Source organism: Onychomys torridus, chromosome 10, assembly GCF_903995425.1.
Source record: "Onychomys torridus chromosome 10, mOncTor1.1, whole genome shotgun sequence".
Classification (NCBI taxonomy): Eukaryota; Metazoa; Chordata; class Mammalia; order Rodentia; family Cricetidae; genus Onychomys; species Onychomys torridus.
Window position 1 is genome coordinate 79,064,064 of NC_050452.1, and position 13,717 is coordinate 79,077,780.

The 13,717-nt window shown below is 43.4% G+C and overlaps 1 protein-coding gene across 3 annotated transcripts in view; it reads left to right on the forward strand.

Moving 5' to 3' along the window:
• The window catches only part of Tmem150c (transmembrane protein 150C), an 85,148-nt gene that overhangs the window by 68,409 nt on the left and 3,022 nt on the right, over positions 1–13,717 (forward strand). For all 3 annotated transcript variants that reach the window (XM_036201328.1, XM_036201327.1, XM_036201329.1), the window contains exons 6-7: positions 7,078–7,205; positions 9,581–9,758. In XM_036201328.1, coding sequence (XP_036057221.1) covers positions 7,078–7,205; positions 9,581–9,758 — 306 coding nt within the window. The remainder of the gene's footprint in view (positions 1–7,077; positions 7,206–9,580; positions 9,759–13,717) is intronic.

Consider the following 13,717-nt stretch of genomic DNA (forward strand, 5'->3'; position numbering starts at 1 on the left):
CAATGTGGGTGCTGGGAATCCAACCAGGTCCTCTGCAGGAACAGCAAGTGCTCTTAACTGCTGCACCATCTCTCTAGCCCCCATGTGTACTTTAAAAAAATGTTTACTTTCGGGAAGGGGAGACCTATCAAACACCCTGGAAGATTGTTGGTTCAGTATGCAACATGGGCAGGATCTCAACGGGTCCAAAAAGCTCAAACTCTGAGAAACACAAAGAACACTCTCAGAGAGGGACTCTGAAGAGGAATTCTCTGAAGTTCACAAAGTTCTTCCCTGGAGCTAAAGGTATTCTTGTCAATGCCTTTTCCTGCCCAGGTGTCGCCTAACCCAGAAGTGTCTGCCTCACAACCACCAGAAGGTCATGATGCCGGGTCACAAGACTCTAAAAGCAGCATTTCCTTCCCACCCTTGACCACGAGGGTTTTTGTGTCTCAGATGGTCACAGAATTTAAGGACACAGCATCAGCAGAAAGTACTTGTGCGTCACCAGGGTTGGTCTCCCCAGCCTCTAGTCTCATAACAACCTCTAGTCTCTTGACAACCTCTTCTAAACACACCCAAGCCAGGCATGGTGGCATAGGCCTTTAAACCCAGAAATCTGAAGGCAGAGGCAGATGGATATCTGAATTCGAGGTCAGCCTGGCCTACGTGGTAAGTTCCAGGCCAGCCTGGACTACATAGAAAGCCTCCCTCTAGGGGCTGGAGAGATGGCTCAGTGGTTAAGAGCATTGACTGCTCTTCCAGAGGACCCAGGTTCAATTCCCACATGGCAGCTCACAACTGTCTGTACCTCTACTTCCAGGGGACCTGACACCCATGGCAAAACACCAATGCACATAAAAAAAAAATTAATTAATTAATTAATTAATCTTTTTTTTAAAAAGAAAGTCTCCATCTACAAATAAGTAAATAAATAATCCAGTAAGCTCATTCATACCATGGCCTAAGTGGGTACTAACAAATTCTTGCAGTTAACAGAGCACAGAGCCCCAAGAGTGTACTTGAATTGCAGGGCTGGGGCCTTCCACAGACCCTCTGCGATCATGGCATATAGGCCTACAGGCTGACAATCTCTGCGCAGAGCACCCCCTAGGGCCCAATACAGACGTTAACAGCTGTGATTTCTGCTCCAGAGCCATGGCTGGGTGCTCACATCACACTGCCTCATTTCGTCATGCCTTCATGCAAACGCTGTCACAGACTGTCCTCCGCTGGGCTCCAAAGAAACCAGTGAGCATGCTGGAGGCTACACACTGTTTCCTTTGGATGCTATGGATAAACTGATATTTCCCAGTAGTCTTTGATATAGGATCTAAAAATGGCCAGTTCGCACACTTCCCAAGTGACGTCGTCACGAAGCCCGTGATTAACTAATTATAAAAGCATTTGCAGAAACAAGTAGTGCATGAGCAGCTCCTCTTCCCAGGTGACATTCGTCATCATCTTATTCTCTAGCTCTCCCCGCCCCACCAAGAAGCAATTAAGCTTTTACCAGCTTTTGCTGGAAGGTACCAAAGCAGCCAGCGCAGACGGTATTATCTTTCATCATCTCTGATGCCATCTGGTAGACACAAAACTGATTAATATTAGTGTTCAGTGAGAGCAAAGCAGCAATTACTTATTTATCAACTCGGGAGTGGAAAAGAATCCATTTCTTACCAAAGATTATTGCTATATATAGTGGGTGCTTTCTTCACTCCAGGACTGCTAGACCTCAGGCTATCACTTTACGCTCTCCCACTGCCTTTAAAAATAGCCTTCACTGCTTACAAGTCACTGTTTTTGACAGCCATATAGAGCTTAATTTATAGCCTAAAAAGGAGCCCATGTGGCATTTATTAAAATTAGTTAGCAAAAACCTTTTATCTTTTTGACAGGCTAATCAAAGATTAAACGCTCCGTTATTTTCTTCACAGAATTAGCTACATTCGTCGTCCTAAATGTACACATCCTGGAGGATGTGAGGGCAAAGCTAATAGCTAAATGAATTCAGTCACCTAAGGCAGACGCCTCCCTCCTTCAGCCAAATCATACAGGCTGTCTGGCTTATATATAAATAAGAATCATCGATGCATACACAGCAGAACTCACAAAACAAAACAAAACAGAAGTTGGCCAGGTGCCAGCTGAGGACTGTGATGGAGAGATGCCATTGTGAGTTTCGGACTTGAAAACGCTAGTCAGTTTTTAAACATTTCATTTGTAAAAGTCAGCTGTGTTTCTGTTTGTGTTCTTTTTAAAATACAGAAGAAAATTAGGGGGCACCCAGACAACAACAACAAACTTAGGTATACTAAGAATAGCAGAGGGGTAGATTTAAAGTTCTTTTTCTAAGCCGGGAGGTTGTGGCACACACCTTTAATCCCAGCACTCGGGAGGCAGAAGCAGGAGGATCTCTGAGTTTGAGGCCAGCCTGGTCTACAGAGCGAGATCCAGGACAACCAGAGCTACACAGAGAAACCCTGTCTTGAAAACAAAACAAAACAAAAAAATCAACAAACAAAACAAAAGTTCTTTTCCTAAAACTGTTAATAAAAATCTAAATTTATTACATCTTATTGAGGGAGTCAGGGTTGGGGGAGGTAGCATGTACATGTCACAACATGTGTGGAGGTCAGAGGACAACTTTTTTCGTTTGTTTGTTTTTTGTTTTTCAAAACAGGGTTTCTCTGTGTAGCTTTGCGCCTTTCCTGGAACTCGCTCCGTAGACCAGGCTGGCCTCGAACTCACAGCCTGGCTCTGCCTCCCGAGTACTGGGATTAAAGGTGTGCGCAACCACCACCCGGCCCAGAGGACAACTTTTAAAAGTCTTCTCCTATGTTGTGAGTCTTGGGGATTGAACTCAGGTTGTCAGAGTTGGTGGCAAGTGTCTTTACCAAGCCATCTCACTGGCCCAAAATTGAAAAATTTTAATAAAATGTAAAAGTATATCTATCATCCTATTAAGGCCCTGCTGGAGGAATGGTTCATCTGTAAAGAGCACTGGCTTTTCCTAAGAACCAGGGTTCAAGACCCAGCAGCCTCATGGTGGTTCACAACTATGCAGTCATAGGGAATCTGAAGCCCTCTTCTGACCACTGCAGGTACCACATAATGTGTGCACAGGCATACATGCAGGCAAAACACTTAAAAATAATTATTTTTTAAAGTTTTAAAGTATATCTACTGGTCAGAAAGTACCTATGGCGACAATAGGTTAGCATATGTAATAGGAAGATGTCTTTGAAGCTGTTGTATTCCTAGAAGTTACTTTTACGAAGTTATAACTTGACCACTATTTGGTGAACATTGACTTTTTTGACGGCTAATCTGACTAGAGGGCAGATTCAGTCCATAAATTCTTCTAAAGCCAAATCTTCTTTAGTTCCATCTTCCTAACTAGAATCTATATTAAAGGGAGAGTTTATCTCTTACCTGATTAGCATAGAGTTGGTGGATGAAAGGGCAAAGTTGGAATATAGCTGTCGAAAGTGGGTGAAATTATGATATTCAAATAGGTATCTATTCATGAGAAAGTGACTTCCAGGAGATGAACATGCCCATGTCTCTCGGCAAGACATGCGGAGTGTCTAAAGTAACTGAAATCCTCTCTGTGGGCAGGGAGGAACACACTGTCAGGTGGGTTGGTGTGAGGAGCCATACTGGGGTCTGGATTTAGGGTGCAGACTAAAGCTCTTACACAATATGTCCCACAAATGTAAATGCCCAACAGAGAGTTCCAGGGAAATGCTTTTCCCTAGTTGTCCTTTAAAAAGATCAGATGTGGGGGCTGGAGAGATGGCTCAGCAGTTAAGAGCACTGGCTGCTTTTCCAGAGGTTCTGGGTTCAATTCCCAGCGGTTAACCACATGGTGGCTCACAGTCATCTATAATGGGGTTCTGAGGCCCTGTTTGGTCTGATGCCCTGTTCTGTCCTTCAAAATATGCAAATAGTGTACTCATGTGCATAAATAAATAAATCTTTTTAAAAAAAGATCAAATGTGCAGTGTCTGGGTTTTGCCCTCCTGCAATGACATCATACAGTGTTAATTAGCAAGTGTTCCCATGGGGCCCTGCGCAGAGCACCTAGGTCCTCCTCTGAGGCTTTTTTTGTTAGCTTCCCTGTAATTAGCTCTCTCCCAACCCCTTCCCCTGTTCACAGCCTAAAAATGAATAGCGCACCATGTTTACTCCTCATCCCAGGGTTAAGTTGTAATTAATAGACTTCCAGCATGACCCCAGTGATATTTGTTGGAGAACCCTTGTCAACTTACTTATTCTCTGGTCAATCATAGACCTTGCCTGGAACATGTACCAAAAGCTGCATCGGGATGAATAATTTGCAGTTTTGTACATCATGGTGACAATGTGGGTGACAGTTGTGACTTGATCTATTGTGGAGCCCTTGGCAGTGGGACCGGTATTCATCTCAGATACATGAACTGGCTTTTTAGAGCCCATTTCTTATGGTGGAATATCTTGCTCACCTTAATGCAGGGGGTCTTGGTCCTGCTCCAACTTGGTATACCAGTCTGTGTTGACTCCCCAAGGGAGGCCTTACCCTCTCTGAGGAGTAGATGGAAGTGGGCTGGGGGGCGGGGAGGAGAGAGGGGGAACTGTGGTTGGAATGTAAAATGAAAAAAAATTTCTAAAACGAAGTAGGGTATGAAATCTGACTTCTTCCGTTCTGCCTTTATAGTCTCAATTCACCTTTTTAAAGTGTCCTTTTAAAAATGAGTGATGAATGTCACTTGAAAAAATTAATTTTTAGTGCATGTGGTTTAACCAGATGTAGTTGCTGTGGAATGTCCTTCTGTATGTTGTGAATGTGTGTTGCTCTGATTGGTTGATAAATAAAATGCTGATTGGCCAATAGTCAGATAGGATGTATAGTCAGGGCGAGCAGATGAGGAGGATTCTGGGAAGAGGAAGGCTGAGTCAGGAGTCTCCAGCCAGACACAGAGGAAGCAAGATGTGAAGGCAGAATTGAGAAAAGGTACCAAGCCATGTGGCTAAACATAGATAAGAATTATGGCTTAATTTAAGTGTAAGAGCTAGTCACCGGTGGGTGAGAGAGATTTGTCCTGACCTCAGGCCAGGCGGGACACAGGAAAACTTCCAGCTACATGTAGCCTTGTCCTCTTTCCCATGTCTTCTGCCCAGGAATGACAGGCATCCACTGGGTTATCCAGATGTGGTGACCTTGTCCTCTTTCCCAGGTCTTCTGCCCAGGAATGACAGGCATCCACTGGGTTATCCAGATGTGGTGACCTTGTCCTCTTTCCCAGGTCTTCTGCCCAGGAGTGACAGGCACCTGCTGGCTTATCCAGATGTGGTGACCTTGTCCTCTTTCCCAGGTCTTCTGCCCAGGAGTGACAGGCACCTGCTGGCTTATTCAGATGTGGTGACCTTGTCCTCTTTCCCAGGTCTTCTGCCCAGGAGTGACAGGCACCTGCTGGCTTATCCAGATGTGGTGACCTTGTCCTCTTTCCCAGGTCTTCTGCCCAGGAGTGACAGGCACCTGCTGGCTTATCCAGATGTGGTGACCTTGTCCTCTTTCCCAGGTCTTCTGTCCTTTCTGTTCTGATTCTGAACTAAGCTGAAGGTGACTGATCAGCAAGCCCCAGCTATGTTTTTTGTTTTGGTTTTGGTTTTGGTTTTTTGAGACAGGGTTTCTCTGTAGCTTTGGAGACTGTCCTGGACTAGCTCTGTAGACCAGGCTGGCCTTGAACTCACAGAGATCCACCTGCCTCTGCCTCCCCAGTGCTGGGATTAAAGACATGTGCCACCACCGCCTGGCTAGCCATGTTTTTGTCCCTCTCCTTTGGCGCCACGCCTCTGCAGTACTCCCCCAGTCCAGTCTGTCCCCTGCCAATCTTGGTCTGAAACCCTGAGAACAGCCCTGTTTTAGCAATGCTGGAAATGTCACATTCAGCCTGGTTGCGGCACGTCCCCTCTGATTCCCCAGCAGGAGGGGGGAGGACAGGGGAACCCATGGCTGATGTGTAAAATTAAAACACAAATATAATAAATGAGAAAAGGAGAAAAAACGAATAATAAGACATCTGAAAAGTCTAAGCATTGAATGGAAAGTTTGTCTGAAAATTGTCTGTCTGTCAAGAACGACAGGCAACTGAGTATAGCTGGAGTTTTCTCCAGTTCTGCCTGGGCCTGCAGCCACTCAGACCCATGTAAACACACAGAGACTTATATTACTTATAAACTGTATTGCTGCAGCAGGCTTCTTGCTATCTGTTCTTATATCTTAAATTAACCCATTTCTATTAATCTGTAAGTTACCACATGGCTTGTGGCTTACTGGTATTTTTACATCTTGCTTTCTCTGTATCTGGCTGGCAACTCCTGACTCAGCCTTCCCGTTCCTAAAATTCTCTTCTCTGTCCCACCTATACTATACTTCCTGCCTGCCTACTGGCCAATTTATTTATAACAAAATCAGAGCAACACACATCCACAGCATACAGAGCAATATCCACAGTAACTAAGGAATGCTGAGAGTGGGAAAAATAGTCTTCCCTGGGGAAGAGCACATGATTCGGTTATCCAACACCAATAGTCAGTCCTGAGAACATACATACGAGTAGCATGATACAGACCAAGCAGGTCATATTTATGTATTTAGGGATATATATGTCTAACAACGATTAACGAGGAAAAGAAGCCATGAATCTGGAAGATAGCAAGTAGGTGTACATGGGAGGGTTTGGAGGGAAGAAAGAGAAGGAGAAAATGACATAATTATATTAATCCTAAAAAAAAAAATCAAAGAAATAATAAAGAAAACTTTCATGTGGTGAGATTTAAGATATGCTGTGACAGCCACACATAGTGGCACATGTCTGTAATCCCAGCATCCAGGAGGCTAAGGGAGGAGGGCCCTGAGTTTGAGCCTGGACTATATACCGAGTTCCTGGCCAGCCTGGGCTACATAGCAAGAAGCAAAAAAAAAAAAAAAAAAAGAGCCGTGTGTGTGTGTGTGTGTGTGTGTGTGTGTGTGTGTGTGTGTGTTATGGTTTTAGACTTCTGCCTTAGTGTGGGTGGGTGATTCACATTCTTTAAGGTTTGTTTTATTCCCAGCCCTCGTGGTAGCTGTTCTGCGCTTCATCCAGCTGAAACCGAAGGTTTTAAACCCATGGCTGAATATCAGTGGACTGGTGGCGCTGTGTCTGGCTTCCTTCGGAATGACCTTACTTGGTAATTTTCAGGTACTTCCTCTGGCTTTTTCGCCTCCCTCTCACGCTGGTAAGATTTGGTACTTCTAGATTATTGCAGCCTAAGGTATCATCTCCACATGCCCCATGTGATGATTCTGCATGAACTCCAGAACCAGGCCGACACTTGCACTTTGATTCTACTTCCGCTGTGCCCAGGGTCTCTCCTGTGCCCGTCAGGAGAGTGAGAGCTAACTGCAGATGCAGATGGTATAGCGACTGGGGAAGTAGCTCAGAACAGCTGTGTGTTTCCGGAGTGTTTCACACTTTTCTTCATTATAAAGCATATCCCAGTGTGCTTTTCCAGATAATTACTAAGATCGCCGCCTCTTGATAATTAAACACTGACTAGCCATCCTTGATGAAAGTGCACATTTCAGAGTAACGTGTTCCTAGGAAAGTCAGGGCGGGAAGCCCAGAATCTCTCCAGAATCCCTGACTCACCCTCCCAGAACTCAGAGCACACCTGGAAGAATGATTCCTTTTACCAGTAGGACATCTTCCTCCTGCTCTGAATGGCTTCATTTATTTCCGTAACTGGCTGGTTTCCCTGCCTCCATGCACTCCACACTGTAGTCCACAAACTTCTCTTGTGAGCAAACGAGAGAAATATCCAGCCCTCCCCCACCCAACTCCCATCTGCTGAATCAACTCCAAATGATAGAGGCACTCAAGACCCTCGGCATTCTAGCCAACACTTAGTTATGTTCTTACCAAAACAAGCTAATGGGTTTTCGATGGCTCTTTCTCCTTCTAACCCTCACTCTTACTGATTCATTAAACTGGGACCAACTGTTCCTCAAGACTTCACCTTGGCACACAGTAGCAAGTGGATGTTTTTTGCATTATGAGTTGCTTGGCATTCCCGTTCCATATCAAGCTGGATAACCAGAAAGCTGCATCCTTAGAGTATGTGGCCGAGGATAATAATCAAGAGCGTGTCTGTTGAGATTGTTGCTGAGATCTGGGTGGTGCCCTGTGCTGTGCTGCAGATGTGGGCATAGTAAATATCATTCACTCCACCAGGGCATTGAGTATTGATGAGTAGTGACGTGCGGGTTTCATTCTAAAGTCCTAGCGGAATCCCAGAGATGGGTGGTCTTGGAAAATGACAAAATGTAAAGCTATGGACGATGACATTCCATATGAAGAACCCTTGCTGGAGTGTAATCATCAACCCTCTGGAGTGTGGGATAAGAAATGTTTCAATTGCTGCCTCTTCTTGTAAATCTATAAAAGTGTGAACCATATGACTGTATTACCTATTTTAAAATCAGGTAAAATACTGGTAATAAATGAAATGGGTTGCTTTTGACATGAGAAATTGACTTCCTGGAAGTGAAATTTAACTTGAGAAATCATTACTTTAAATAAAATTTGAAAATCTACCTTTTGAATTATGAGGGGGAAAGAGGCTTCCTACAAAAGAGGGGACTACAACCAAAAGCAACAGAACAATTAGGAGTGAAAAGTAATACTGATTTGATCCAACCTTATGGCAACACTGTCGAAGAGTAGGAACCCTGAGGGTAACGTAAATTTCTAAAATCACATTTCACCGTAGTTTAGAAGCTGTCTTATCAGCAGGTTTCTTTCTTTTTTCTTTTTCTTTTGCATATTCAGTTAAAATGCAGATAACTTCAAAAGGAGTTTTTAGTGATAGGCGCCTTTTATAAAATGGCTAGGTAATGACTCGGAGAGCTTTCTACATCTCCAATAGCCAATTGAGGCTGACTCTTTGGAAGCCTACAGGTCTTCAGATACAGCTGTTCTTTAATGGCTGTGGATCTGGCTGACACTCAGAGCTTTCAGTTTTCTTTATCACTACAGGAAAACAAAACCCAGAGAATTCCTATTAACACTGAGTAGGTTGAGTTCCACAGACAGGCAAGTTGTCCCAAGGGCTATCACTGTGTGCCAATCAAACCTTCCCGGGCCAGAACTGGCAATTCTCGGGAAGCACACAGCCACACCTGGAGCTTCGTTCTTTCTGCTTGGAAAGCAGAGTCTGGGATGTGTGCCTGTAGAAACTTGACATTTCCCTTTTTATATAATTCTCTTGCTTTTTAATTTCCTTTCCTTAAAAGCTTTTTCTGGAAAATAAATTCAGGACATAGATCCCTGCCTTCTGCAGGGTTTTCTAAACAAATGTTTTTAAGTTTGGGGAAAATTGTTTCTTTCCCTCCATCTCTGTAGATTCTCACCATTTGAGAATCTACACAAAGAGCCAGCAGAGATGGAAAAGTCTAATTTTTCTAAGCTCTCTGGTCTCACCGTCAAAAAGTTTTTTTTCCCCGTCTTTCCCCTCATATTTTTCATCAGTCTACACGTTTTCAAAATGAGCCTCCACATAGCTTCTCTGTTCCTAGCTCACAAACGATGAAGAAATCCATAATGTGGGGACATCCTTGACCTTTGGGTTCGGCACATTGACCTGCTGGATACAGGCTGCATTGACCCTCAAAGTCAATATCAAGAATGAAGGACGGAGAGTTGGAATTCCACGAGTTATCCTGTCTGCTGTCATCACTCTCTGTGTGGTCCTATGTATCCTTTGAAGGTTCTTTACCAGGGACAGTAGAATACAGGTAAGTTTTAGACGGAGAAGAAGAAACCATTGCCCTTCCCAGTGTGTAGAAAAACTGTCTGATCAAAAAGTGTCAGACCAAAAATGCCATAATGAACCCATCACTTTGTACACTAGCTTTAAAATGAATAGCCAGAAGCCGAAGGGATGGGTCAGTGGTCAAGAGCACTTGCTGCTCTTATAAAGAATTGGGGTTTGATTCCCAGCACCCACACGGTGGCTCACAACTATCTGTAACTCTAGAGAGAAGGGATCCAACATCCTCTTCTGGCCTCCTCAGGTACTAGGCACACTAGGGCTACACATATATACCAGTAGACAAAACACTCACACACAAAAAGTAAAAATAAATCTTTTAAGAATGAATAAATAAAAACTAATAGGTATGGTGGAGCATAGATGTAATCCCAAAACCAGGGAGGTGAAGGCAAGAGAATTGGGAGTTAAGATCATCCTTGGCTATATAGTGAGTTCAAGGCCATATTGCACTACCTCAAACCCTGTCTCAAAAATACAAGTAAATTAGAATTAATTAAAAAAAAAAACTTTAAAAACAGATTTTGATGCCAAAGAGAGACAGGGAACTGACACTAAAGCAGGTTCTGCTGCTTAAGAATGATTTCAGCCCATGGGAAAGGCGTCATGCATTCTGTGTCCAGCCCATGGGAAAGGCATCATGCATTCTGTGTCCAGCCCATGGGAAAGGCATCATGCATTCTGTCTGCAGCCCATGAGAAAGGCATCATGCATTCTGTGTCCAGCCCATGGGAAAGGCGTCATGCATTCTGTGTCCAGCCCATGGGAAAGGTGTCATGCATTCTGTGTCCAGCCCATGGGAAAGGTATCATGCTTTTTGTGCCCAGCCCATGGGAAAGGTGTCATGCATTCTGTGTCCAGCCCATGGGAAAGGCGTCATGCATTCTGTCTGCAGCCCATGGAAAAGGTGCCATGCATTCTGTGTCCAGCCCATGGGAAAGGTGTCATGCATTCTGTCTCCAGCCCATGGGAAAGGCATCATGCATTGTGTTTGCTGACCACGGGAAAGGCATCATGCATTCTGTCTGCAGGCATACAATGTTTCCATTTATGAAAACCATGGCACAAAAAAGTCCCAAGTAGTATTGTGATTTTTTTTCCATCTTAAAAAAATTCACCTATGACTTTAAGTCCTATTAGGATTAGGTCATTTATTATCCTTAAAATGAATTTCAAGGGACGAATGTTTATATCTTTCAAGATTACAAATTTTCCTGGAGAACAAATTCAGGAACTAGATCCACCTGTATGTGTGTCCTTTTCCTGAATAAATATTTGAGGCTTTGGGGTGCTGTTCATTTCCTTTTCTCCCTTTGGAGTTTGAACTGATGGAGAACAGACCAAGAAGAGCCAGGTGAAAAATCAGCTTTCATTCCTAGTGAACTGGGGAAGAATGGTTCAGGCCCCATCCACACCCTGTAGTCAGCCCACCTGCCATTAACAAGCAGAAGAGAAGGCCTCATTCCCTTCAACCGCAGACAAGTCCCAGAGAGACTGCTGGCTAGCACAGGGCTCAGCGACATCATCAGTAACCTGGCCCAGGAGAAGTTGCCAGTTCCCATCTGTGTTAGTCACTTTTCTGTTACTATGGAAAAAAACACCCTAAACTGAGCAGTGGTGGCGCACATCTTTAATCCCAGCACTTGGGAGGCAGAGCCAGGGCAGATCTCTGTGAGTTTGAGGCCAGCCTGGTCTACAGAGTTAGTCCAGGACAGGCTCCAAAGCTACACAAAGAAACTGTCTCAAGAAACTTAAAAGGAAGAAAAAATACCCAGACAGAAGCCACTTAGAAGATGGAACGATTTGTTTTAGCATACGGTTCCAGAGGGTTAGGGTTCATCATGCCAGGAAAATCATGCCAACAGGCAGAGAAGCATGATGACCCTTCACGTTCTCACCCAGACACAGGAAGCAGAAAAAGGACAGAAGCAGGCAAAGCTTAGACCTCCAAAGCCTGAACTCAGTCACGTACTTCCCGCAGCAAGACTCCATCTTCTAAGGGTTCTGTAACCTTCCCAAACAGACCACCACCTGGGGATGGAGTCTTCCAATACATGAGCCTAGGGTTGGCGTTTCTCACTCAAACTACCACCCCACCCCACCCCACCCATCAATTACCCAGTGCACAGAGCAGTTGGAAAACAAAATGAGCCTTTATTCCTGGTAAATTGGGAAGGATGGCTTAGGACTCATCTACACACTGCAGTAACCAGTATTTATGCACACAGGTTCTCTTTAGAAACCAGAAGAAGGAGCCATGATTCCTAAGTGGTCAAGCAGTTAACGCTAATGTTACACGCCTCAGTGATATTCGTCACCAGGGTCTGCTGAGCATTTACCATGTCTAGGAATCACTCTAAGCACTTGATGTGTATTGATTCTTTTAATCACAAGTTGAGAATCCTAGGTAGGTAATTTGTCCAGGATCACAAAGATTGTAGAACCTAATAAGATATGATCAAAGAAATAGAAGCTGCCATTTCCCCAGCGAGTTAACACGAACCTGGTGGTATTTTCTACCCTCAGTCAGAAGAAGGTGTACAGACTTGCAGTGACTTGGGATGACAGCTAACGGTTCTGACATGTTGCATCTGAACACTTGGAAGCGTTAATTAGTACCTGGGTTTCCTGGATCCAGGCTCAGTCAAGAGACCAAAGACTTCCTGACATGGCTCCACCTGCCCTCTTGGTCTCTGACAGTCCCTGAAGATTTTAGGTCTGTAATTGAAAGGGAGAGCACAAATACAAGTTCTCAGATATGTCTCAGGATGTGTCTAGTTTTTCTGAATGTTTTTGGTTCTCAGACTCTTCACATTTCACTAAAATGTACAATGAACTTTTGGCTCTTTTCTCAGCCCCTGTGCTTCCATATACATGACCATATGTATGTACACACACACATATGTATCACATATGTATATTTCTTTTATATAGTTGTGTGTGTATATATATATATATGACTGTCATGATTTTTAAGAGATATATATTATGTATAATATATATACTTAGGAATAGGACCATCATGATTTTTAAGATATATATGTATATATACACATATATATTTATATATTTATTTATTTATATATTATATATTTTTATATATATATATATATTTAGAAATAGAACCATCATGATTTTTAAGGTATATATGTATATATACACATATATATTTATATATTTATTTATATATTATATATTTATATATATATTTAGAAATAGAACCATCATGATTTTTAAGGTATATATATATTATATATAATATACATATATATATTTAGGAATAGGACCATCATGATTTTTTTTATTAGCAGTGTGATTCTTTTGTTTTTTTAGGTTTTTAAAAATTTATTTTTATTAGTATGACTGTTTTGCCTGCTTGTATGTGTACCATGTTTGTGCCTGGTTTCCTTGGACTTCAGAGGAGGGAGTCATCCCCTGGTTGCTAGAATTATGGATGGTTCTGAGCCATCATGTGGGTGCTGGAAACTGAATATAATAATGGGCATAGAGGGACCTGGAAAGATGGCTCAGTGGTCAAGAGAACTGGCTACTCTTGCAGAGGACCCTGGGTTCAATTCCCAGAATGCACGTGGTGGCTCACACCATTGATAATTCCAGTTCCTGGTGATCCACTGCCCTCTTCTGACCATGCATGTGGTGCACATACATACTTGTACACCATGTCAAATGCATACTTCTTTACATGAAAAATAAAATGAATCGCCAGGTGGTGGCGGCGGCGGTGGTGCACGCCTGTAATCCCAGCACTCAGGAGGCAGAGCCAGGTGGATCTCTGTGAGTTCGAGGCCAGCCTGGTCTACAGAGATAGTCCAGGACAGGCTCCAAAGCTACAGAGAAACCCTGTCTCGGAAAAAAAAAAAAA